Genomic DNA, 24,245 nt, shown 5'->3' on the forward strand with positions numbered 1-24,245 from the left:
ATTATACAAATATGAGGCGAGAAAGCGAGAAAGGTAAAAGAGAACCATGCATAGAAAGATCTGTATTTGTATAATTAAAATATATAGAACGAAAATATATGAATTTGTATATACAATTTTCTCTCGCTTTATACAACAACAAATAACAAATTATGTTTGCATAAAGTGAGAGAGGCGAGGAGAGCTGCGAGCGAGATTCTCTCGTGAGAGAGGCAAACGAAAAGATATGTATATATACAATTCTCTTCCGCTTTATACAAAGACAAACATAATTTATACATTTGTGGTGTATAAAGTGAGAAAGGCGAGAATAGACTAACCATCGAGATCTAGATAGTGATGAGTGAGAAATCTGGGAGAGAGGCAAATGACAAAATACTAGAAACTATGATTATAATATTTAATTTTATTTAATAGTTTGCTATTTAATAATTTTCAAAAAAAAAAAATTTAATTTTTTATATTTTTTTTTTCAATTTATACTTTTTTTTTTCAAATTTCATGGACAAATTTGCCCTTAAAATGTCGAAAATAATACTTTTTATGATTTTGTTTTTCAGAAATAAAACATAAGAATGCAAAACCCCTGAGCTTCACTCTTTAATCGTCAAAACAGCGAGAGGACTTGCCGGTGAAGATCGGAGATTTCGCCGGCGCCGGATATTTTCAATTTTTCACACCTCGAATTTCAAGTATGTATCCCTCTCTATCTCTCTCACACACAGTGTAATTTGCAATTGAACGGAATGGTTATAAGGGGGAGATTAAGTAGTTAGGTATTGAAATGGAGAAAAATGGTTATGGAGGATTCCGGCAGCTGATATTAACTAATTTGGGATTCTGAGATGCATTTCATTGATTTGTTGTTTGTAAGCGGAAAAACAAAGGCATCTCATGCTCCCAATTTTGATTGATTTAGCTCTTTTTTTTTTCCTATTGATTTTTGTATTTTGCAACTGTAACTTGCTAACCAAAGGGTGCAAGTTGCAACTTTATTTCTTAACTGTGTCCACCAAGCAAGTCATGTTCGATCATGACTCTAACCCGGGCCATCCTAGTCCTTTTCATAGGCAGGATGTAGGCATTACTGAACAATGAATTAGCTAGGGATTCAAATGGATCAGCAAAATGGTTATGGAGGATTCATATAGCTGATTCCAACTAGTTTGGGATTCCGAGATACAGTTGATTTATTGTTTGCAAGCAAACAAGAAAAAGGCATCTCATGTTCCGAATTTTGATTGATTGAGCTCTCTATTTCCTCTTAATTTTTGTTGATTGCAACTGTAATTTGCTAGCTAAAGGCAGCTCATTTATACACTTTTTACCTAAGGGGGCATTAACTAGCTAGGGATTGAAATGAAGCAACACGATTATGGAGGATTCATGTAGCTGATCCCAACTAGTTTGGGATACGGGACATAGTTGATTGGTTGATTGGTTTGTTGTTTGCAAGCGGAAAAGAGGCATCTAATACTACCATTTATGAATGAACTTTTTGAGATCTCTTATTTCTTCTTGATTTTTGTTGTTTGCAACTGTAATTTGTAGCCAAATGCAGCAACAAGGGCTCCAATTGTAAATGGCTTTTCATTTTGTTCCATATTGTTCTTGTGATTTTTTAGTTTTCTCTACTCTACAAAGGTAGATGTATGGTCTGCACACACCCCACACCCCAAGATCTCACTTATGGGACTATAGTGGGTATGATGTTGTTGTTGTCCCGTATGAGTTATGAATTTCTCCAATTTTTCCTTTCTAGGATGCATTTGGTATAGATTTTCCATGAAAAAGGTTTTGCCATTTGAGAAGTTTATATATAAGAGTCATTTTCTAGCTTTTGGTTGGATATATATGTAGGTGAGTTTGGTGGTATTTTTGAGTTTAGAAGATTGACAACAATGTCTAATTGTCCTATAAATCAAATGAAATCAAGTAAGAGTTGAGATGTTGATAATAACGGAAAATGACTGTCCTAGGAGAACATAGTTTCTAGATTTCAAGGCAACCAACCACTTAAAAATGATTTCATCCAGGAAGACATTTAAAGGAGAAAACTTTTCATCGTTGCAAACACACTTATAGTTACTATCATTTTTTTCCCAAAATTGTCTGCGTGATCTGATTCTTCCAAACTGTTTGTTGCCTTGGAATAATCTATCAGTCCTCCATTGGTCTGACATTTTTTTTTCTCTCTGTTTGTTTGGTTGTCCTTGTCTAATTCTTTTATCTTTTCATTTGTATTGATGAAGTAACCATGTGTCAGATCCTACTCCTCAAGTTACCTACTGAAAAGAAATAAATATTGTACTCTTCAGTCTGCTATCAGAAAAAGACAAATCTCATTTTTTTTTGTTGCTTTTCTGATATATCCAATTCATCAATGATGATAGATTGCTTTTGGGTCTGGCAAAATTTAGTGAGGAACTCTAGCTATGTTTGGGTCCTAGCCTAAATGAAGGAAGTGGGTTGGAGCAAGTTGAGGGCAATGTAAAAGTCGTCATAATGAGATGAAATCTCTGAACATTTTATAACAAGGCATAGTTAATCAAATAATGTTTAGGAAAAATTTCTGCCCCGATCTTGCTGTTTACCTATTTGTGTTGTTTTATCTCTTCAGAGCTGTCAAGTTTATCCACGGTTATATGTATACCATCAGATGCTGGTCCTTCACAATAGGTTTTTCTTTCAAGGTAGGAAAATAAATGTTGGCAAAAGGCAGAAGAGTTGCTGGGAAGGGGGAGACAGTGCCTGCAAATTATGCTTTTGGCCCGCTTGAAGATGATTCAATTATTAAGCATAGACTTCTCACTCGCACAACAACCACTAGAGGTGAACCCCCATTGAAGAAACTTCAGAAAAAGTTTACTGCTTTTGCTTTGGAGGTAGAGAAGGAAGCTGATAACTATGGTGATTGTGAAAGACTTGCCAAAGCTTTCTTGCAAGAGCTAAATACATTTGAGATTCCGCTCCTAAAGAGCAAAGCAGTCATAGATGCAAATCTTAGAGAGAAGGAGAACTTCAACGACCTAAAAGATGAGATAAATGGGCAAATTTTACAAGCTCAGGCCGAGATAGAAGATCTCAAGAGGCAACTTGAAGAAAGCAAGATAGAGAGGAAGCACAAAGAAGAGTGTGAGTCTATCAGGAAGTTGGTTGCCATGCAGCCTCCAAGATCTGAAACTCAGAAGGTTATTACAGAGCTTGAAAAAGAGATAGCTATGTTGGGGGCAGAAAATACTGCTAGTTCAAGAACGTTGGAGCTTCGTAAAAAGCAATTTGCACTTCTATTGCACGTGGTGCGTATTCTTCTATAAAGCTCGTCTCCTGATTTATGCAGGGAGTTCTAGTTGGAAATTTTTGATTGCTTCTATTGAATTATGATTGCTAGAGTAGACTCTAGAACTAAAGAGAACTGACATAACACACTAATGAGGGACAGGTCCACAACTTCTTTAGAGAAACAGGATAATTCTCCTTCAATAAGCTTTTCACTTTGGAATTCATATTTTGCATACTTCCTTTATGTACTTTTAATCTTTAAAATCGAGAAAATACACTAACTTTACCTGACTTTCCCTCTTGGCTTTAACTGTATCTTTTTCCCGTATTAATGTCAACTGTCTAATTTTACTAAAGTGATGGTTTAAGTCTGGTGAATTCATATGAACAAAGTGATCATCATCAGCAGGTGAAAATTCCAGGCTTCTCAAAGTTCTTTTTGCATGCTTCTAGTACTACTGGTTGTTTTTGATGAAGAAGAACTACTGGTTGTTTATTAGGCATGATTTTTAAAATTATCTGAGATGTAGCCATTTGTTCTCATCATTGCCTTGTAGTTCTAGTTTTCTGGCCTACAAGGCAATCAAACTTCCGTTCCTTTTTTATTGACAATTACATTTCTCTATCTATTGAAGTCATCAATATTATCTCAAAGTTGTAAAGTGATATATAAGTCAGACTAGGGAACTTGGCGGTGAGTATTTTGTCTGTTGTTAACAATTGTGAGGTGACTTTGCTGAATTTCCTATTTTAAATGTTAGTTCCTTAACATTTCAATGTACATAATTTGAGTGTTGATGAAGGGTTTCATTGCTCCAAAAGAACTACAACATTAGAAGAAATAACTTAGGGCCTCCTTGCTGATTTTAGTTTCCAGAATTAGTAAATGAAAGAGACAATACTTGATTTTTTTTGTGTGTTTTATGTGCAGTCATTTGACAGTTAAGCAAGACTTATAAAAAACACATCTTATTCTGCTTTGGCTCTTATAGAAACTTGCAACATTGTGGTCTTGCATACTATAAATTGCCCAGAGAATGATTATAAGTCTTATTGAGGTGTAAAAGAGTTTCCTGTAACTAGTGTTGTTACAAGCCATCCATCGGTTTGAAGCGAATGTTTCATGGGTGAACCCCCATGTGTTTTAGGGAAATGTTCGCCTCAAACAATGACTTGCAACGCGATCCAAACGAGAAGAAATTAGTTTGTTGAATCTCAACTTTGAGGATTACACTCAGAAGAAGGTGCAAGTAGCACACATAGAGGACAAAAGTAGAAGGTCACTGAAGATGGTTTGGTCGTGTTCGATAGAGATATCCAAATGCACTGACCTGTAGGTCTTGACTCTTGAACATTGATAGGTGTTAAAAAGAGAATGAAGTAGACTAAAAATCATGGAGAAAGTTATACCAGAGGTTCTATAATCTTTTAGAACCTGTAGAATTAGCGGAAAATAAAATACAATAGAAGAGGAGGATACATATTGTCTATACCAACTAGTTGAGATTAAGGTTTAGTCTTGTGGGTTGTCTCATATTAGTCTAATATTTGCTGGGTGTCTTTTTGCTCTTGTTATGGCCTTGGATAATTGAATTATGAGATCCTTCCGAACGAGCTAAGATTGTATAATCAATATAAAATGTAGAGAACTTCTAGTCCTAGAGAAGCTAATCTATTGAATCTTAGAATGAGAATTGTCTAAATGGAGTGAAGTGGAGCGTGAGGATTTATATACCGACCCAACCAGTTCGGCAGTGATATTAGTTGTTGTACTATGACATTTAATAGAATAACTTTCCTTTTAAGTTGAGTACTCTTCCCTTGTGAGCCTGACAATCGTAGAGCTAAAAAGTCCAGTAAATTCAAAATGATTTCCCCCCATTCTGGTGGTGGAGAGATTGAATTCTATATATTAGAGACATTTGAGAGTTTGTGGCCCATAAATTTCAGTGGGTCAAGGCCTCACACTCCCAAGTATCGAAGTCTGAACCATAGCACTAGGTCGAGGCCTTATTGGGCCATTGGCAAGAATCTTATTTTCCCATCTATGCCTTCAGTTTTCGTTGTGAACCTCCACTCTTGAGATTAACAAGCTCAGTGTCTAATGATTAGAAGGACGATGTAACAAGTAAAGGTTAGAAGGGCCGTTATGTTAATGACACCCCTTTTTGATCATTTACTTACATCATCTTTAGGGGCTTTAAACATCTCAAATCTTGAGCTGCTCCATCAGTGTGAAGGGCTATGCTAAAACTAGTTTCGCCTTCCTTTTCCCGTTTCTTTATCTTCCTCAATATGATGGTCATATCATGTTAATTAACATTTTGAGCTTTCACTGACTTATATAGATTCAATTATTCACTAGTTTATTGTCAGTTGTCACCTTGTGCAACTTCCAATTACTATAAGTAAACTGTAACTCTTCTACCACCCATGAAAAGCAACTGACGTGTAATTAGCACATGACACGGGATCACTATTGTAAAGGATCCATGTGAAATACTATGTGTTTGTAGATAGATTGATAAATACATTCTTGTAAGTGCATACTGTATTATCTGCATCATGAGAACACTTTAATTAGTTATCATGGATATCTTTGCTGATGTTCAAACTTTTTCCTTAGGTTGATGAGTTGCAGAACGCAATTGAGGAAGAACAGAGGAGCTTGGTGGAAGAGTTGAGGAATGCAGTTGATGATCATAATAAGAACGGGGTGGAGAATGGTAGTGGGGGTCCTGAAGCAATGGCTGTAGATTAGCAAGTGAGTACACCTAGATTCCATAACTATAAGTTTGCTCTTTCTGCATCATATGACTGTAGCATCTGCCACAAAAGATGGTTGATGTTAGTTGAATTTACTTTTACATTTATAAGCATGTAAATAATGTTTACCCAATGAAGTTGACTAGCTTAAATACATCAATCCTATAAAAACCAGCAATTATACCTAATATTGGAAGTCAAGTCTTTAAGTGCTGTAGGCTGTAGCTGTTGTATGATGCATAACTTACTTCATATCAGGGAGTTTACGTTTCAGCATTCATGAAGTGCAATGCTAGTACTGCAGTTGGATAGGCATTTACTTCTTCATGACAGTTCCTTTTATGTTATAAAATTCTACAAAATTTAACCTTTCAAGATTGGTCAGAGTCAAGTCGACAACTATGGGCAATCTGAGCTCTATCCTTGGAAGTATAGGATAAGTTGGCTTTATTTTGATTTGGTGCTGTCGCCAGGTCACAACCTTGTCCTGAAGTAGGGATAAAATTCACTATTTTACAATCATGTTGAAGGCATAATCCAGCAGGTTGCAGCAATCATGTTTGGTAGGGTCGAGGGGCTGTTAAGCCTTTCTTAGAATTGAACATGCGAAATAGTATACATCACATCGTGCTTCACATGTAGCTTTTTATGTCATCTTCTGGCTTCTTAGACTTACCTTTACCCTACGTGCACTAAGATTATCGTTATTGTCTTTGTATATCTCAGTTTATTGACTTCAGTCTTCATTTATGCAGTTGGTCATACTAAGGTGTAAGGACAAGCCTTTGTCATATGACAGATATTTCCTACCAATTGTTGTATTTTAGTAAGCATTTCCAAGCCCCTGGCTTTTTCGAGGCATAGCGTAAACATCCCCATCCCTCAAAGAGCATTCATTTTCTTATTTTTATTTTGACTATATAACAGCTTTTCGATATGCTATTTAGTTTCTGGTTGTAGAAATGTTCAATATGACAGTCTTCTTATTGTGGGATCTTGAGTTTGACATGCAAAAATTGGTGTGGCTAGAATGGAAGATGGAGTAATATTGATGGAAAACATGAAACATGGCATCTCACTTTCATTATTATTGATGGACCATTCTGTTTTTGTTTGATTGAGATGGCATTCAGTTTAGTAGTTTTGATTAAATTATCCAAATTACTTCACTTAAATATATAGAATTAGTCAGACCAGCAACCGAGGGTCTATCGGAAACGACCTCTCTACCTTCCAAAGGTAAAGGTAACGTTTATGTGCATTCTATCCTTTCTAGATTTCGCTCGTGGAAATATACTGAGTATGTTGTTGTTGTAATTAGTCAACCTTGAAATGTTATACTCCCTTCGTTTAAAAAAGAATGTCTGAATGACATCCGTTCCCTTTTAATGTTTACAAAAGAATGACTTTTTTCTTTTTTTTTTTAGGTAAGATTTTACTTCCAGCTTTCCACGTGGTATATTTTAGGCCACAAGATTAAAGGATAATTTTGTACATTGTAACTTTAATTTTGGACTACAAGATTCAAAATTCTTTTTTATTTTCTTAAACTTCGTGTCAAGTAAAACGAAGTTATTCTTTGTGAAAGAGAGGAATTACGTTACTTTAATTAGTCGACTTGATCAATTACTTGGAGTAATTTTTTTATCTCCATTCTTCATCGTTTAGAAAATTGACAACTCGTTATTCATCTACAATAAGTTGTAAAGTTTGACGTTAGAAAATAAAATTTATATTTGGTTATACTATTAGTAAATGTGAAAATAACACATTTTATTTTAAATTCAAGATAAAATTAGGAAAATAGATTTGGAGCAAACTCCACTATAATCAAATATTGATTTTTAAATTATAATAAAAAATTATTTTGAAAGAAAAAGTAAATAACTAGAGTGGAGTGTTATTGAAGATTTTATGATTTAGATGCAAGCAAAAAGTTCACTAAAAACACCTTTATACAAAGTCTTTTAATTTCAAATTGGAATAATAATTAACTTATGGTACCAAGGTGTAATTTTGTGTTTTTGGGTGTATATATCGAATTATCCTATCGAAATTGATTTTTTTTGGTATTTTGTGTTCCCATTACGTTATTTGTTGTGCATTTGAAAAATAATAGTATTCGATATTTATAAAAAAAAATTTAATATCGAAATACTTATTATATACATGATCTTTATATATAAGATAATAATTATAATTTACTTAAAAGTTTCTTATCTTTATTTTATTACTAAATAGAAACTTATTGCATTTATTTCATATAATCATATAGACACATGTGTTATTTTTTCGACCTAACACTAGATAATTTTCATTCATTTCAAAGCATACAAAGACTTTTACCGTTGCTAAATTTACAAATTCTCTATATTGTATATTAGCCAACGTCGAACACATTAAAGTTATCGACTTATTTAACTATACAAATTAAAATTAAAATCGAAACGTAATACACTTATTCGATAGAATAATGACAAAGCATTTTTATAAATCTAAAATATCTAAATCATTGAATCAAAAATTTCAAAATCATACCATACTATGAACCCCCTTGATTGACATGTAGTTTGAACTCTTTTCATTTCAAAATGGGATAAAGACAAACTTATGGGACCAAAGTGTAATAATATTCTCTAATGATAATGAACCTATCCAATCACCATTTTGATTTTTGTCATATAGTTGGTGAGATAACATATAGTATTGATATATGTTATCAATACTATAGTTGGTGAGATAACATATAGTACACCACACATGGTTGAGTTATGGCGCAGAGTCTGATATATCTTTCAATTTTGTCCTTTGAAATTAATATATCTTTTATTATTAAAGTAGTTCATGTATATTCTTATCATTATATAGATGGTTTATATATATTTTTTATTTAAAGAAAGTGAAAAAATTAGTTTTAAATTTATGCTTTTGACGTTTAATTTTCTTAAAAATTATTGACGGACATATATGATTATTCTAGCGAAGTTCAAGGTATATTTTAAACTTTTTCATACATAAATTATTTTTTTGACTTTTTCAATTATAATTATTTGACTTTCTTATTCTTATTTTTTCTTTCATTTCTTAGTGTAAAGAAAAAAAAACTAAAACTGTTTTTTGGCTATATTATAATTTAAAAGTATTTTTTTTATATTTTAATTTCATTTTTTGTATTTGAAGAAAAAAATTCGGTTATCGATAATAAGTTTTACAAGTGAAACATAAATAAAATTGACCATCAAAATAATAAATCTAAATTAGTCATTGAATTTTTTTTTAAAAATATGTTTAAGCAAAATTAAATATATTCATATAGGATTATATGTTTTTTTAAAAAAATAATAAAAAATTAAACCAAAATAAACTTTTTTTATTTCCGTTAAAGGAAAAGGATATATGTGATACTAACCACTTTCATAACGAGAGATATATCAGCTCTAAATGACAAAGTTGAGGGGTATATTAGATCCTTTTCTCAAATTATTTAACTCTTAATCACAAATTTCAATTCTAGCATTAGATAAAGAGAAAATCCTATTAGACTCTTTTATTCGCAATCCATTCAAATTTAATATGAGCTCTACTATGTGCTCCGAACACCGAATTTGAAATATAATTATAGAAGTGCACCACAGGCGCATTTTAGTACATGTCACTGTAGAAAAACACATATAATTCCCTTTTTGTCTCCTTTCTTTCTCTTAGGGTTCATTCAGTTCCTCTCTAACTCCACACTGTCTACAAACCATCATCTTCTTGGTAAGACCCAAATCTCAATTTTTCATTTTCTTTACAAAGTTTATAGTTTTTGTTTAGATAATTCATGGGTTTCATTTAAAATTTGTCATAAAGTTGACATTTTTATTTATATCTTTGTATGTATCTATATGTGTTTCTATATGGGGTTCTGTTTTTTTTTTCTTAAAGATTTTGTGTTCTATGCATACTATGTTCTTTGATGAAGTGTAAAGGTGCAATCTTGATGAGTAATTTGTATGATCTTGAGTATTGGAGATCATAAGATGGATGTTTTTGGGTTGATTATTTGGTCAATTACTGTATATTTTGATGGTCTTATTCTTGTGAAGTTACTTGGTACTTGTGTTGGAAGGAGGTCGTTGGTACTTTGTGGGATAGTCGAGGTAGGCACAAGCTGGTTCGGACATCATTTGTTACGAAAAAAGAAGGGTTATTTACCCCGTGTATGAAGAAGGGTGATCCCCTTCTAGTGTGGGGTGGGAGGAGTAAAAGGCATATACAATATGCTGGATTCTCCTTGAATTTATCCAAAAGGAGAAACTCGACTGTTGCACCGACTTTGAAATGTTAGTGAAATCAATAAATGAGATTTTGAGAGTTCTTTAAAGTTCAAAGTAAACGTGGGATGAAGTTTATTTGGATGAAAAAGAAAGCATAATGTTATTGAAGTGGTTTTGGGAGTTCTTCATAGTAAATTTTGGATGGAGTGTATTGGAATTTCACTATAGCTTTGGAAGAAACCTCTCTATCTCTACAAGGTAGGGGTAAGGTTTTGTGTACATTCTACCCTCCCTTGAGCCCAAACCCCACTTGTGGTATTACACTAGGTGTGTTGTTGTTGTATAGCTTTGGAAGAATTATGCTCCAATTGGTGTTTTTCCCCTAAGTTGCTTGAACTCTTCACTTTCGGTGCCGCAGCCGTGTCGACACAATGTGGGTGTGAGATCCGTACCTTCTAGTCAACTAGTTTTGTATACTTTGACCAAATTTGAGGGAGAAAATCTGGACGGAGTCAATGATTTCTATGATAAAAATAAAAACTAAGGTGAAATTGAAGAAAATGATTTACCTTGTATATATAAATTTTTATTGTCACGCCCTTTCCTTTTATCTCCTTTCAGGATTCTCCTTTTGATTAATATTTCTCCTGAAATTTTCCACACTATCTCATAATTTAGGTTTTATAACTCTTGTTTTAGATATTTGAATTATATTTAGCCAAATCTCCAACCCGTATCCATTCATGGACCCGTATATCTGAATCTTAAAATTTAGATCATAGAGGATACGACCTCTAGATCCACACCCATATCGGACACCCGCACCCGAGTCTGAGCAACTTAGGTTTTCCCTCTTTGATAAGTCATAGAAAAGGATTTTGGAAAAGAAGAAAAAACCACTTACTTGATGAGAGTAGTAGACCTCTCCACTTCCAACCAAAAGGTTGAGAATTTGAATAACCCTTGGTAATTATGAAGAATCCAGATTTTACAATTTTCTTATTAAATCTCGGGTGCACTTGACTTTATGTAGTCATCGATTCTCCTGAGAGATTTCTTGGGAGGGTTTTTTTTTTCATTGGGAGAGGAAGGGGTGGGCTTACCAGCTCCTAAAGAATGCAAAAAAGAGAGATCTTCTAAAAATGGCTTAAAGTGGAAAAGGGAAATTCAAGATATGGAAGGTGTAAGATGACATGTGTTTTGGTGAATATGATTGATGCATGGCATCACTTTTGAGCACTACCTAATACTTTATTTGATTACATTGTCTTATTTCATATAATGGTTGTGGTAGTAATCTCTATTATAGTTGAACAGTTACTTTGTGGGTGCAGGATGGTCTGCAGCTTGGTCTAAAATTTAGGATTTGTTCAAGGAGGCACTTATAAGGGATGTCGAGTGGGAGCTATACACACTGGTGCCACAGATGCAGGCAGCCAATTCGGCCTCGAGGAACTACTTGTCTTTGTCCAAATTGTGGCGGAGGTTTCATTGAAGAGCTCGATGACATGGTAGGTACTAGATCTAATATTGAGTCTGATCCTCATTTTGGATTGATGGATCCTTTCCCGGACCCAAGATTTGGTATAATGGATGCCCTTGCTGCATTCATGAGGCAGAGAATGGCAGGAAGAAACCCAAACTTTGACATTAGGACAAGATCTGGTGTTGTTCCTGGAAGTGGGAGGGGTTTTGGTTCTGGTCCATGGTTGATATTTCATGGCCAAACTCCTGTTAGTATGACCGAAAATGATGCATTTGAGTACTTTTTCTCCAATGGAAGCCCAGCAATGGGGCATCGGCGACCAAATTTTGATGATTTGATGGGGCCTGGGCTGCAACAGTTAATTGAGCAGCTCAGTGTGAATGATCGGCAGGGGCCTCCCCCGGCACCTCGTTCTGCAATAGATGCTTTGCCTACTGTCAGAATCACTCAAAGGCACCTCAGCATTGATTCTCAGTGCTCAGTTTGTCAAGATAACTTTGAATTAGGTGCTGAAGCAAGGCAAATGCCATGTAAGCATCTTTACCATTCAGATTGTATCGTACCATGGTTGGTTAGGCACAACTCGTGCCCTGTTTGCCGTCTTGAGCTGCCTTCACGAGCTTCTGCGAGTGCCCCAGCCAATTGGAGTTCCAGAACTGGAAACGTTAGCAATGGCAGCAACGGTAGTAGCAGGGAGAATAGCAGTCAGAACCAAGGGAGGAGGAATCCTTTTTCATTCTTGTGGCCTTTTCGCTCGTCCAACCAAAACACTAGCAACTATCCTGAGAGGGGAGGAGGAAGTAGCTCAACATCACCCTATGAAGAGAACAATGAAGCAAATTACCCTGCGTGGCGCTTTTAATTATAGAAATTTTCTTTCCAGCATCTTGGATTTTGCCTACTTTCCAGCATCTTGGATGTAGTGGAAGTGTTTTTACACAATATGTTGTAACATGGGATGGAAGTTGTTCTTCAAAGGTGTATAGGTGGGAGACATCTTGAAATGGTTTAAGGGAATTCTGTAAATGATGTTCTCAAAATGTTAAATGATACATCTGTTCTTGATAATAAATTTGCTTCTAGCTAGAATTACATCTCTTCTTTCATTGCGTTAACAGTTTTCTCAGTTATGACATGCTCGGTTCGGTTGTCATCTAGGTCTTGGATCGCGGCAACTTCAAAATTATGGTCTCATTCTTCCTTCCGTTTCTTCCATCTAGGTTCTTCTACTTGTGAAATTGAAAAGGGAAGGCTCCCCAATCTGTAACCGATGAAATAGTTGAGGTGCTATAAATCATCTCGGACATCATCATTATTAAATTTTAATATTTTGCTTATGTAATAATCAAATATTCTATGATATTGCTTGTAAAACATTAAAATTATATGATATTAAATGTTGTAAAAAGATAGTAAATATTTATATTTGTTAATTTCTAGTATACGGAAAGAACACTTCAAATTAAATAGAAGAAAATGGTGCTTCCAAAATTTTTACATATAAAAATGAAATCTCTTTTTGTAAAATATATCAAACTAAAAGATTTTTTTTTTTTAAAATCAAATCTAGCAGCTAGTTTAATTAGACATAAGAAAAATGTTTGTATAAATATTTTCAAAAAGGAAAAATAGTAAATATAAAAGTATATGATAAAAGATAATTAGAACATTTTCCATTATTTACCTTATATATATTTTTTTGGTATAATTGAACAACCATAATCAAGAAATTACTTAATTAGTGTATCATTATCTCCTTGTTGAATTGACTAAACAAATCACTTTTACATTCCAATTTCATTTTCTCAAAAAAAAAATAATTAAAAATCCATTAATTTGATACAAAAGAGCATTGAATAAAGACAAGAACTACAAAAAAGAAAAAATTCTGTTAAACACATTTCTGAAATCCTTCTTTCCCCTTTTTTGTCATGTGTTATATATCTTTACCTACCTGAGAAGTGAAAACTCACCAAAATAAGAGTAAAGTTTGAGTCTTTTTGAATTTTATTGGCAAGAAACACACTTCTTGAAAAATGGGGTTGAGGAATTGAATCATTTTGTTCAAATTTTGCTTTTTATTTCACTTGGAAACACAGTAGCTATGGCTTCCTGTAATATTCTTTGTAGTGTCAAACCCCAAATTGATTCTTTTAAAAAGAGTTGTTTTTTTCAGTCATGGTCAAATAGGCCACATGGTTCATCCTATTTTAACAAGAATATTCAATTTAGAAGAAACAGTTTTGTTATTGTGAAGGCTTCAGGTTCAAGAACTAGTAAAAAACAAGTAGAGGTAACCCTTTTTTTGGGGGGATAGTTTGTTTTTTTGTGAATTTTTATTCTCTGCTGGTTTGAATTTGATTTTCTTGTTCTTTTGAGCTGTAATTGTGTAAAAAGTTATGAGCTTTGACTGAATTATGTTATGGGGGTTGTTAGATAACATATGGTAACTCTAATTTTTTGTCATAGTTTGGCTTTTTTTGTGAATTTAATTCTCTGCTAGCTTGAATTTGATTTTCTTGTTTTATTGTTCTTTTGAGCTGTAATTGTGTAAAAAGTTGTGAGCTTTGATTGAATTTTGTTGCGCGGGTGCTTAGATAACGTATCACTCTCTATTTTTTGTCATAGTTTTGCTAATTTTGTGAATTTTATTCTCTTCTGGTTTGATTTTGATTTTGTTGTTTTATTGTTCATTTGAGCTGTAATTGTGTAAGAAGTTTTGAGCTTTGACTGAATTATGTTATGGGGGTTCTTAGATAACATATAGTAACTCTATTTTTTGTCATAGTTTGGCTTTTTTGTGAATTTAATTCTCTGCTGGCTTGAATTTGATCTTCTTGTTTTATTGTTCTTTTGAGGTGTAATTGTGTAAAAAATTGTGAGCTTTGATTGAATTTTGTTGTGGGGTTCTTAGATAAACATATCACTCTAATTTTTGTCATAGCTTTAGCAATTTTGTGAATTTTATCCTCTGCTGGTTTGATTTTGATTTTCTTGTTTTATTGTTCATTTGAGCTGTAATTGTGTAAAAAGTTTTGAGCTTTGATTGAATTTTGTTGTTGTGGTGCTTAGATAACATATAATCCTGAAGAGAAGTTTAATAAATTAGCTGATGAAGTGGATAGAGAAGCTGGGCTTTCAAGACTCACTCTTTTTTCTCCTTGCAAGGTAAGTTAAATTAATCAAATTAAATTCTTATCAAAACTCCTTTGTGGATTTTACACTTAATTCTTTCTTTTCTTTTGGCAAATCTACTGTCCTTTTGTGCTGCAGATAAATGTTTTCTTGAGAATAACAAGCAAGAGGGATGACGGATATCATGATTTGGCGTCTCTCTTTCATGTAAGTGTTCAACTTCCCTTTTTGTGCTTCAGTTTTTTTGCCTGGTGAGATATCAGAATATGGTAATGCTTGAAAGAATCCCACTGGAATTATGCTATTTTACTACTCCCTCTATTTCAATGGTTTTGACGTCTTAAACATGCCTTGTGGGAAGTTAGAAGCATTCTTTTTGAAACCAACTAAAAAGGAAAGTAAGACAAACATATTAAAACAAAGGGAGTATATCGCAAGTTCCTGTTACTGTGGTATTTAGGAATGAAGTTCTGGAAGAATGAGTGATTGAGTGTATTATATGTTATGAAATGATGAACCCTTTTGTTCCTTCAGGTAATTAGTCTAGGAGATAAAATAAAGTTCTCGCTGTCACCATCGAAGTCAAAGGATCGTTTATCTACTAATGTTGCTGGAGTTCCACTCGATGAGAGAAATCTGGTAAAGGAAAAAGCTAATATGGTTATCCTCATACTCATCAATTTTAATGATCTTGTTGGTGTATTCATGATTTTGCCACTCTCTTTGCAGATTATAAAGGCCCTCAATCTTTATAGGAAAAAGACTGGAACAGACAATTACTTTTGGGTAAAATCTTTAAATTGGTAGCTAATTAATCAGTTTGGAATAGCGTTTGGGTATATTGCGACTGGTTTAACTTTATTACCTATTTCTCTGGCCAGATTCATCTTGATAAGAAAGTGCCTACTGGAGCTGGTCTTGGTGGTGGGAGCAGTAATGCTGCAACAACTCTGTGGGCAGCAAATCAATTCAGTGGTTGTGTTGCCACTGAAAAGGAGCTCCAAGAGTGGTCTGGTGAGATTGGTTCTGATATTCCTTTCTTCTTCTCTCATGGAGCAGCCTACTGTACGGGTAGGGGTGAGGTATGCTTTTTACCTAGCATTTGCTTCTCATATTCCTTCCAGTTGTGTATGAGATCTTGTGATTTTCCTTGCATCTCTTTGGGTCTCTAGTGCTGCTAATCAGTCTCTGATCAGTCGGTGGAAATCTGTAACCATACCCCCGAAGGAGGGGGAAAAAGAGGTTGGGTGGAAAACGGTGGTTCAACTGTGGTGAGGCAGATTAAAGGGTGTTGTTGTAGTTTTTGTTCTGTTACTTTTTGTTGTTTTTGTTATTATTTGTTGTTCTTGAACTTCAGTTGCTTCTTGTTCGAGAAAGCTTTGGAATTTTTTCCTTGAACCACTGCTTTCCACCCACAGTTGAAATAAGCAAAAGATCTTGGAATTTCTTTTGCAACTCCATCCTTCCACATTACAAGTATAATTTCGGCTTTGTAAGCATGTTTATTATTGATTGGCAAGAAGTTCAAATGTAGTTTATCCAGACAATAAGGGTAAAATCATCTTGTGCTTCTCAATATTTAAAAAGACTGGCACGCAAAACGAAGATACCAGCTTATGTTACATAATTACTGTTAATGATTAGTGTGATAGTCACTCCATAGGTTGTAGATTTGACAGTTAATGGCTAGAGATTCCACATGGAAACCACGAATTCATATTGAACGGAAATTTGAAATTCTGCAAAATGATGGTGAGGAAAGAATTCTCGATTTCTTTTTTACTGACCATCTTCAGCTATTTTGTCATGGCCTCCCATTATTCCATATTTACATGTGAACTGCAGCAGTGCTCAATGCATACGAAATGGCTTGTGAATTCCTAGAAGTTATTACATCTGATCTTGTCTCTTATAAATTCAAATTATGGAAATATGTAATTGTTTGTTCAGGTTGTTCAGGATATCCCGTCACCCATACCATTTGACATTCCAATGGTCCTCATAAAGCCTCAACAGGCATGCTCCACTGCTGAAGTTTACAAGGTGATACAAAGTGAAGTTAGTGCACAAGTTTCGGATGAAATATACTATTTTGGTTATCAAAGTCTAAGATAAATTTGGTTTGACAGCGTTTTCAGTTGGATCTGTCTAGTAAGGTTGATCCCTTGAGCTTACTGGAGAAAATCTCAACTAGTGGAATATCTCAAGATGTGTGTGTCAATGATTTAGGTATGAGATGAAGATTAGACACCTTAACATTTGATCACACACAAAAACATATGTATCTTTTTATTTGTATGTGTGTGTATTTCTAAAATTCATGTGCAGTAAAGTAACTTTCCTAGTGACATTGCTCAAGGAACAGGAAAATTTTCTTAAAAAGGACCATTTGTGTAGTTGTTTAGTCCAGTTCAGGCATGTAGACTGGCTATGCCATCAAATAAATGCCAATGCCAATGCCAATTCCTTCCAACTACATAGTGTTGGTGCTGATCAGTTACATAGAAATGCAACTTTTTAAGCACACTTTTATCATTCCCCTGATTTTACCGAGTAAAGGACTAATCTTTCTAGATCTGCTTGAGCCTCTCTCCTTATATAGTGTGTGAAAATGATAACTTCATTTAATTGATTCAATCATGCAACGTGAATCTAAAAGCTTTACTCCTTATAATGATCTTTTAAACACACTTGTGAAACATGTTTCATATCCTTTTCTAGGAGTCTGCTTATCAGTTACCAGTTTCAGCTCTGTATGTTGTGCAGGAGAAGTACTTAGATGCTTAGTCTTTACTGTTTTCCCTGTCCACTTTTGTCGCCTTAAGTAATTGTTTCGGCTGGCAAGGTAGAATAGATTCAAAAACCAGACTGCTTCACATGAAGCAGATTGCTCGTATTTTTATCCGTTCTTCCCTTTCATGCTTAACTTTTTGAAAAAATAGTGGTTATTTTTCATGCAGGTTGCTCGTATTTTTACCCGTTATTTCCTTTCATGCATAACTTTTTGAAAAAATAGTGGTTATTTTTCATCCTAAGTCATCGAGTCTGCATATGCGATGGGAATCATTAATTGGTCGAATGTAGTATTTAAATATGCATCCATCTGGGCATCAGCAGAGTGGATCTTGCAGTTTGAAGATTTTCTTGCTCAGGATTACACTCATTTGACATTGATAATATTTCTTGCAGAACCTCCTGCCTTTGAAGTTCTTCCATCTCTTAAAAGGTTAAAACAACGAGTAATTGCTGCTGGCCGAGGACAATATGATGCAGTCTTCATGTCTGGAAGGTATACTTTTGCCTTGGTCTGGTTTATACTCTTGCTTTCTCTTTTCTAGATTGTCTTGGTTCAAAGTTCAAACCCTTTTATTATGATATTTTTTTCATATTCTTTGTTCATATATTTGTCATTTATGCCTAATTATTAGTCTTGGTCTAAATATACATCTGTATTTTGTCTCCCTTTGTGCATTTTTTTCATTACGAGAAAATTTTATCTCCTTTGCTGTCTCTGACAGGATAGAAAGTTAAACGACGTCTTACTCCTGCACTTTGTTTTTAGTTTAAACTGTTATAAATTCTGAAAATGAAATGCAGTGGAAGCACAATAGTAGGGGTTGGCTCTCCAGATCCACCACAATTTGTCTATGATGATGAAGAATACAAGGATGTCTTCTTGTCAGGTAAATAACAAAACACGCGACCACAGTATAATTCATTCTGCATCTAGTTAGTTTAGATTATAGTAATCTAACTCATTTAGATTCGACTCGTCCATTATCCACCGAGTTCAAACCATGCTCCAGTATGCCATTGGGTTTTAAGTGGGAAGGATGAGCTAGTGTGGCGTTTAGAGTTTCTGAGTGGATGTGATTCGAGATCCCAACCCCTCCTGATCTCTCAAATAATTTCAATTTGCTGCTCTCGCAAATTTTGCAATATAATGCTGATACTCCCCTCCCCTCCCCTCAAACAAAAAGGTAAAACAAAATTGAAACTCAGAAGAAGACTCAATCAACTCCGAGATTGGGAGAAAACAACAAATAACAAAGTAGTAACTCTTGTAAACGCTGCTTCAATATCAACAATTATTTATGATGTCTTCATAAGATGCAAAACTAAAACCGCTATTTGTGGCAAAGAGATACTGACACAGTCGTTTTAGAAAATGAAAAAGGTAAGCATTTTGCAGGCATGAGAAATGAGATCGGAGGACTTCAACGTGAAGTTAGCATTAGTGTATCGAAAGATACACTCATCTTGTATATGTTTCCTAGTGATATACTGGTTAAAGATGTGAAAAGGTGTATTCTTGCTAGCCTTCTGTGAATAACTTCCCTTTTAAGTCGAGAATCTTTTGAAAACAACGTCCCTACCCTACAAAGGTCCCCAGGGGTGACCCCACTTATGGGATAACACTGGTATGTTGTCGTTAAAGGAAAGCTCAATTTCAGTGATGTTAAGCTGCTTTTGGACATAGATTAGCAGCCACTCTCCATAAGATTTCACTGTTCTTGCTATGACCATACCTAGATTACGCGTTACTGAAGAAGCAAAGAAAGATTCTTGCGTTGGATTGTTTATGAATGTTCAGGACCGAATTGTTTCTGCATGTTGTAGTATATCACTGTGTAATTCTGCTCTCTCTGAGATATCTATGTGTGTCGTTGTTATGCAGAAGCAAGTTTCATCACTCGACCAGCCAACGAGTGGTATGTTGAACCTGTTTCAGGTAGCACTATTGGTGATCAACCTGAGTTCTCTACATCTTTTGACATGTCTTAAAAGGCTCAGAAGAGCCTGTAAAATTGAAGCAATAGGAGAAGTTTTTGTTGTAAATGTTATATCCTATAATTTCTGTAGTATCATCCTTTTACTTTGGATGCACTATTCAAGAAAATAAAATTAGTCACAATCTGATCGAAGTGACAAATGAGCGAGTTAGGTTAAATTTGAACAGGTCAAATCAATAAACATACCCACCCGTTCAAAATTTACTTGGGTTGAAATGAATTTATTCGCGATTAGTCAAAACGACGTTATAAACACACTCTTTATTTTGCTTTCGAGAAGAGGATGTTGTGATGACTGCAAAACAATTACTGCACTGCCAAATCAAAGTTATTCAACAGTATCATGACTACTCGCTCCGTCCCATTTTATATAACATTGTTTAACTTGATATAGTGTTTAATATTTCGTTTAGATGATTGTTACAAATTATTTCATAATGTATCGTATTGTGTGGTATTATATTATAGTTATTGTTTTAATGAATACAATGTTTGAATAGATGCTTAATGTTCGATATTCATAATTTGAATGACAAACTTGAAAATAATAGTAGGGTATTATGTGGTAATGCTACTATGAAAAGGGAGGGAAATTGATTGAATAGAATTATTAAATAATAATTAAAGACAAAATGAGAAGAAAATATTAAAGGTAATAATGCGATCAAACCAAATCAATCGTTATATAGAATTATTAAATAATAATTAAAGACAAAATGAGAAGAAAATATTAAAGGTAATAATGTGATCACACCAAATCAATCATTATATAGAATTATTAAATAATAATTAAAGACAAAATGAGAAGAAAATATTAAAGGTAATAATGCGATCACACCAAATCAATCGTTATATAAAATGGGTCTTTTCGTCGTTACCTAACAATGAATTTAAATGATACGGATCAAAACAAACTTTATATTTAAACTAACAATACAATATAGTACAATATGTAATAACCATCCAAACAAGGCGTAAGAAAAAAGGAAAGACTTTTGAAACCTGTAATCTAAAACAATCCTTGAATATTTGTGTGACTATAATTTATAAATCATTTTACTAAAGGTAAAAAGAGAATTTTAAAGTTAAATCATTTCTAATTATAGTAAGGTGACATTCTTTTTGGAACGGACTAAAAAGAAAGGGCGACGGAGTATTATGTAATAAAATATGCTACTAAATTCACTACAAGAAGACTAGTTATATATGTAATCATTCCCCCACCCCAACTATCAGACTCATGGGCTATGGTGCTCGAACTCTTCAAAAATATCTATGGGTGCGTGTCAGATTCTCATTCTCCAAAAGTAGTGTTGTTTTGGAGAATCCGACACCAGGTGTGGTATCCAAAGTGAAGAATCTGCACAACTTAGCGAGAAGGTGGAAGACTAATCATTTCATATAGCCAGAAAAAACTGAGAGTGTGCTACTGTGACAGAATCAACCGCTACAAATGAGTTTTTAGCATTCTGCATTTTGCTGTACTGAATGTCTAAAACCTGCAATGTGAGGAGAAGAGCAACAGAACTACAGAAGTTAATCTACTAACTTCAGATCCACCCAGCTCAACATATGAAAGGACATTTAGAAACGAAATTCACAATCTACGTCTGTCACAAAATGTACCAACTTATGAAAGTACATTTAACTGGGCTCGACTGCATTCATTAATATGAGAATTCATTATAATTATGTTTATGCTAGCCATTAACCAGTCGCCCGCGCTAACTTCACAAAAGAAATGGCAATTGCTTGTGTTTCTCAGATATTATTAGCAACAGAAAAGCAAAATCGTATATAAGATAAGAGCATAGAACGAAAAAGGAACGTTGTAAAGCTATAGTTATCCGTAATTTAGATCCACGATAGAGTTATGAACTTACTTTATGATATTCAAATACGAACAAGCTAAAATATGTTTAGCTTTATTTTCAGGACATAAGAGTCATACATCGTTCAGCGCTTGTTAAGCAGTAGCAGCATCCCCAATAAGCTTGAAGTCTTCAACTTGCTTGAAGTTCTGCCATGGCTTCACCCAGACTTTGGCTTCGTATGCTTTCTTCTTACCACCTTCAGTCGCCTCTAGTGTTATGTAGTACATGGTTCCAGCAACCACTTGTTCCTTCACATTCACAACCTTTCCAAACTCCAAAAGAGCATTCTGATATACAATATTGTTCACAAAGCAAGAACAGTGAACCATGAGTCATAACGGAGTGCAAAGAACATAAAGGTTGTACACTGTACATGCTTAATCACATACGGACAGACTTACAAAGTCGGTAAAACATGAGTCCTTGCCTCAAAGTCAGTAAAGACTAAGATACTTATTTCGTTGTTTCAGTTTCGATCAATGCAGCTCTTCATCTCTCTAGGAAGAGCACTATCACACCTACTACATGCTAATGAAAATTGTTTCGAGAGCGTAAACTTAAATAAGATAGAAGTTGGAACAGTTGCATAAGCTTGTCTAAATTAGTTTATCAACTTATAAACTACTCTCTTTCTCCCATACCAGAAACAATTCAACGTTCAAGATTCAAAAAAATAGAACTCTGATTGAAATATTCTTAGCTCAAAGGTTTAAATCATCAGACACTCTTCCCCACTCTTATAGGTATGATTAAAGGTTTAAAACCAAAAAAAACAACATACCCATTGAAAATCCCACAAGTGAGGGTCTAGAGAGGGTAGAGAGTACGCAAACTTTATGCTTACCTGATTGAGTTAGAGATGTTGTCTCCGAAGGCGAGTAAAGTTTTAAAACCATTACTACTAAAAATGATGTTATTCAGCATATAAAATTGTTACATTTGAAAATGATAAAACTAAAAATTTATTACTTGTTGAGGCTAATTAGCTCCCAAAAAAAGACAGTGCCACATAATTAGGTATCAAGTGATTTTATCCTTGAATTGTACATAGTAAGTAACTCTTTTAACCTCAGCCCCTAACGTTTGGTACATGATATAAGTATAATAATTTCAGAATAAAATATCGGATTAACTATATCACGTATTTGGTTTTAAGGCATTAGCTAGTCTCGGGATTATTTTATCTCACCGTTTGTACTAAAATAATGAGTTTAATACTCCATATGGAAGGTGGAATAAAATAATCACATCGGATATCCTTTCTTATCCCATCCTGGGATTATAACTAGAACTATAACCTTGATAACTAATCCTATAGGGATCGTTTGGTGTGAGGGACAAAAACATTTAGTCTTAAGATAAAAAAAATGTCCTGGGATAAAAGTTTGGTGTCTTGTTTGGTTGACATGTATGCTATAACTTATCCCATTATTTATACCATAGTGATGGGATAAGTTATTCCATATACAGAGATAACTAGTTCCGAACCAAACGACCCCTAGTCCTGATTTTAATACCGGTTTTAACTAATACCTTCAACCTAACGAGGTTAAATTTAATCCCAAATTCTAAACCGAGATAACTCGCCTAATCCCTCCAACCAAATGATCCTTAAGGGTTTCCATTATTTTCAAATCATATCACGCTCTCTGTTTCAATTTGTTTGTTTCGTTTTGACTTTTGGCAGGGTAATCAAACACATTACATACAAAAAAAATTGAATCTTTGTGATATTAAACATGTTAACGCGAAAAGTTGAAATTAAATAACTGTCAAAAATAGGAACAAAACATTGTTTACAAGTATTGATGGATGTTGCCCCTTTAGCAATAAATTGAGTTCACCTAATTTGAAACTGGGATTAATAGCCAAAAAAAATAAAATCCCATTTTGATAAACCCATTTCAAAACCCACAAAAACAATCAAATTCATCTACAAACAAAGGGAGAAAATGGGGAAAAAAAAAAGAAAAAAAAACCTGTTTCTTATTGTGTTCATCAACAGCAAAACGAGCAAGATCGTTGATCTCTAGGCTGTTTTCTGATCCTCCAGCTTCACGAATTCCTCCTAATGTCGCCATTTTTGAGTCTCTGTAAATGGGGTTTTTGAGATATATAAGAAGAAGAAGAAGAATAGTCAGTCACAATCAACGAATTTAATGGAGCGCGTTTGATTAAAGCTTGCAATGAATAATACTCTACTAGCCCATACAATTGTATTTTTTAGCGTCGAGTAGGTCACGAGTCATAACGCACTTTTTTTCTAAATGTGTATAAGATATTATAATAGTTTGATATCTTAATAACACTTTTTTCTTATGTTTTGAATGAGTCAGACTAAAAAGTTATTTAAAATTTGATCGAACTAATAATGTTTATTGAAGAAGATATAGAGTCGATTACTAATAGCATTGATTTGAAGGCTTTCATTACAAGATATTATAAGGATTTAATATCTCAATAACATTTTTTTTTCTTATGTTTCGAACGAGACTACATATGTAAAGTAGGATAACCAGACTATAAAGTTATTTAAAACTTGATCGAAACAACAATGTTTATTGAAGAAGTTATAGAGTCGATTACTAATAGCACTAATTTGAAGGCTCTCGTTGCAAGATATTATAAGGATTTAATATCTTGATAACAC

General features: G+C 34.0%; 4 protein-coding genes and 1 long non-coding RNA gene across 9 annotated transcripts; 3 read left to right on the forward strand and 2 right to left on the reverse strand.

Moving 5' to 3' along the window:
- Positions 1-543: 543 nt before the first annotated feature.
- LOC101254930 (THO complex subunit 7A) lies at positions 544-7,165 on the forward strand. Of its 3 annotated transcripts, none has more exons than XM_010315177.4 (4): positions 544-692; positions 2,698-3,299; positions 5,909-6,046; positions 6,804-7,165. In XM_010315177.4, exons 2-3 carry the CDS (start codon positions 2,706-2,708, stop codon positions 6,041-6,043), a joined length of 729 nt encoding a protein of 242 aa, XP_010313479.1. In that variant the 5' UTR covers positions 544-692; positions 2,698-2,705; the 3' UTR covers positions 6,044-6,046; positions 6,804-7,165. The 3 variants fall into 3 exon arrangements, with proteins under 3 accessions (XP_010313479.1, XP_010313444.1, XP_004228484.1); XM_010315142.4 differs by having other exon boundaries at positions 548-692; positions 2,694-3,299; XM_004228436.5 differs by having other exon boundaries at positions 552-692; positions 2,621-3,299.
- On the reverse strand, positions 5,717-6,804 carry LOC138347831 (uncharacterized). The gene is made up of 2 exons (XR_011220390.1): positions 6,233-6,804; positions 5,717-6,108 (listed from the first exon to the last, which is right to left on the reverse strand). It is a non-coding gene; the product is annotated as an uncharacterized lncRNA (long non-coding RNA).
- A 2,432-nt stretch (positions 7,166-9,597) lies between the features above and the next one.
- On the forward strand, positions 9,598-12,882 carry LOC101254413 (probable E3 ubiquitin-protein ligase RHC1A). Of its 2 annotated transcripts, none has more exons than XM_004228434.5 (2): positions 9,598-9,807; positions 11,642-12,882. In XM_004228434.5, the coding sequence occupies exon 2, from the start codon at positions 11,699-11,701 to the stop codon at positions 12,653-12,655; it is 957 nt and encodes a 318-aa protein (XP_004228482.1). In that variant the 5' UTR covers positions 9,598-9,807; positions 11,642-11,698; the 3' UTR covers positions 12,656-12,882. The 2 variants fall into 2 exon arrangements, with proteins under 2 accessions (XP_004228482.1, XP_004228483.1); XM_004228435.4 differs by having other exon boundaries at positions 9,604-9,807; positions 11,625-12,882.
- An 802-nt stretch (positions 12,883-13,684) lies between these two features.
- ISPE (4-diphosphocytidyl-2-C-methyl-D-erythritol kinase, chloroplastic/chromoplastic) lies at positions 13,685-19,937 on the forward strand. Its single transcript, NM_001308372.1, has 11 exons — positions 13,685-14,086; positions 14,866-14,961; positions 15,067-15,135; positions 15,463-15,567; positions 15,658-15,714; positions 15,810-16,010; positions 16,879-16,971; positions 17,058-17,157; positions 18,118-18,217; positions 18,526-18,611; positions 19,607-19,937. Exons 1-11 carry the CDS (start codon positions 13,898-13,900, stop codon positions 19,711-19,713), a joined length of 1,203 nt encoding a protein of 400 aa, NP_001295301.1. The 5' UTR covers positions 13,685-13,897; the 3' UTR covers positions 19,714-19,937.
- A 1,534-nt stretch (positions 19,938-21,471) lies between these two features.
- LOC543632 (cysteine proteinase inhibitor A) lies at positions 21,472-23,921 on the reverse strand. Of its 2 annotated transcripts, XM_069288154.1 has the most exons (3): positions 23,808-23,921; positions 23,575-23,686; positions 21,490-21,882 (listed from the first exon to the last, which is right to left on the reverse strand). In XM_069288154.1, exons 2-3 carry the CDS (start codon positions 23,674-23,676, stop codon positions 21,688-21,690), a joined length of 297 nt encoding a protein of 98 aa, XP_069144255.1. In that variant the 5' UTR covers positions 23,677-23,686; positions 23,808-23,921; the 3' UTR covers positions 21,490-21,687. The 2 variants fall into 2 exon arrangements, with proteins under 2 accessions (NP_001307602.1, XP_069144255.1); NM_001320673.1 differs by lacking the exon at positions 23,808-23,921 and having other exon boundaries at positions 21,472-21,882; positions 23,575-23,776.
- Positions 23,922-24,245: the final 324 nt, after the last annotated feature.

The sequence above is a fragment of the Solanum lycopersicum genome, chromosome 1 (assembly GCF_036512215.1).
Source record: "Solanum lycopersicum chromosome 1, SLM_r2.1".
Lineage (NCBI taxonomy): Eukaryota > Viridiplantae > Streptophyta > Magnoliopsida > Solanales > Solanaceae > Solanum > Solanum lycopersicum.

Bases quoted from the DNA above. Each gene is read 5' to 3' on its own strand.
- ISPE (NM_001308372.1), top strand. From the start codon at position 13,898: ATGGCTTCCTGTAATATTCTTTGTAGTGTCAAACCCCAAATTGATTCT. The intron at 15,568-15,657 runs GTAAAGGAAAAA...CTCTCTTTGCAG, and splicing joins CACTCGATGAGAGAAATCTG to ATTATAAAGGCCCTCAATCT. The intron at 18,612-19,606 runs GTAAATAACAAA...GTTGTTATGCAG, and splicing joins CAAGGATGTCTTCTTGTCAG to AAGCAAGTTTCATCACTCGA.
- LOC543632 (NM_001320673.1), bottom strand. From the start codon at position 23,676: ATGGCGACATTAGGAGGAATTCGTGAAGCTGGAGGATCAGAAAACAGC. The intron at 21,883-23,574 runs GTTTTTTTTTCT...ATTGTATATCAG, and splicing joins ATGAACACAATAAGAAACAG to AATGCTCTTTTGGAGTTTGG.
- LOC101254413 (XM_004228434.5), top strand. From the start codon at position 11,699: ATGTCGAGTGGGAGCTATACACACTGGTGCCACAGATGCAGGCAGCCA.
- LOC101254930 (XM_010315177.4), top strand. From the start codon at position 2,706: ATGTTGGCAAAAGGCAGAAGAGTTGCTGGGAAGGGGGAGACAGTGCCT. The intron at 3,300-5,908 runs GTGCGTATTCTT...CTTTTTCCTTAG, and splicing joins TTGCACTTCTATTGCACGTG to GTTGATGAGTTGCAGAACGC.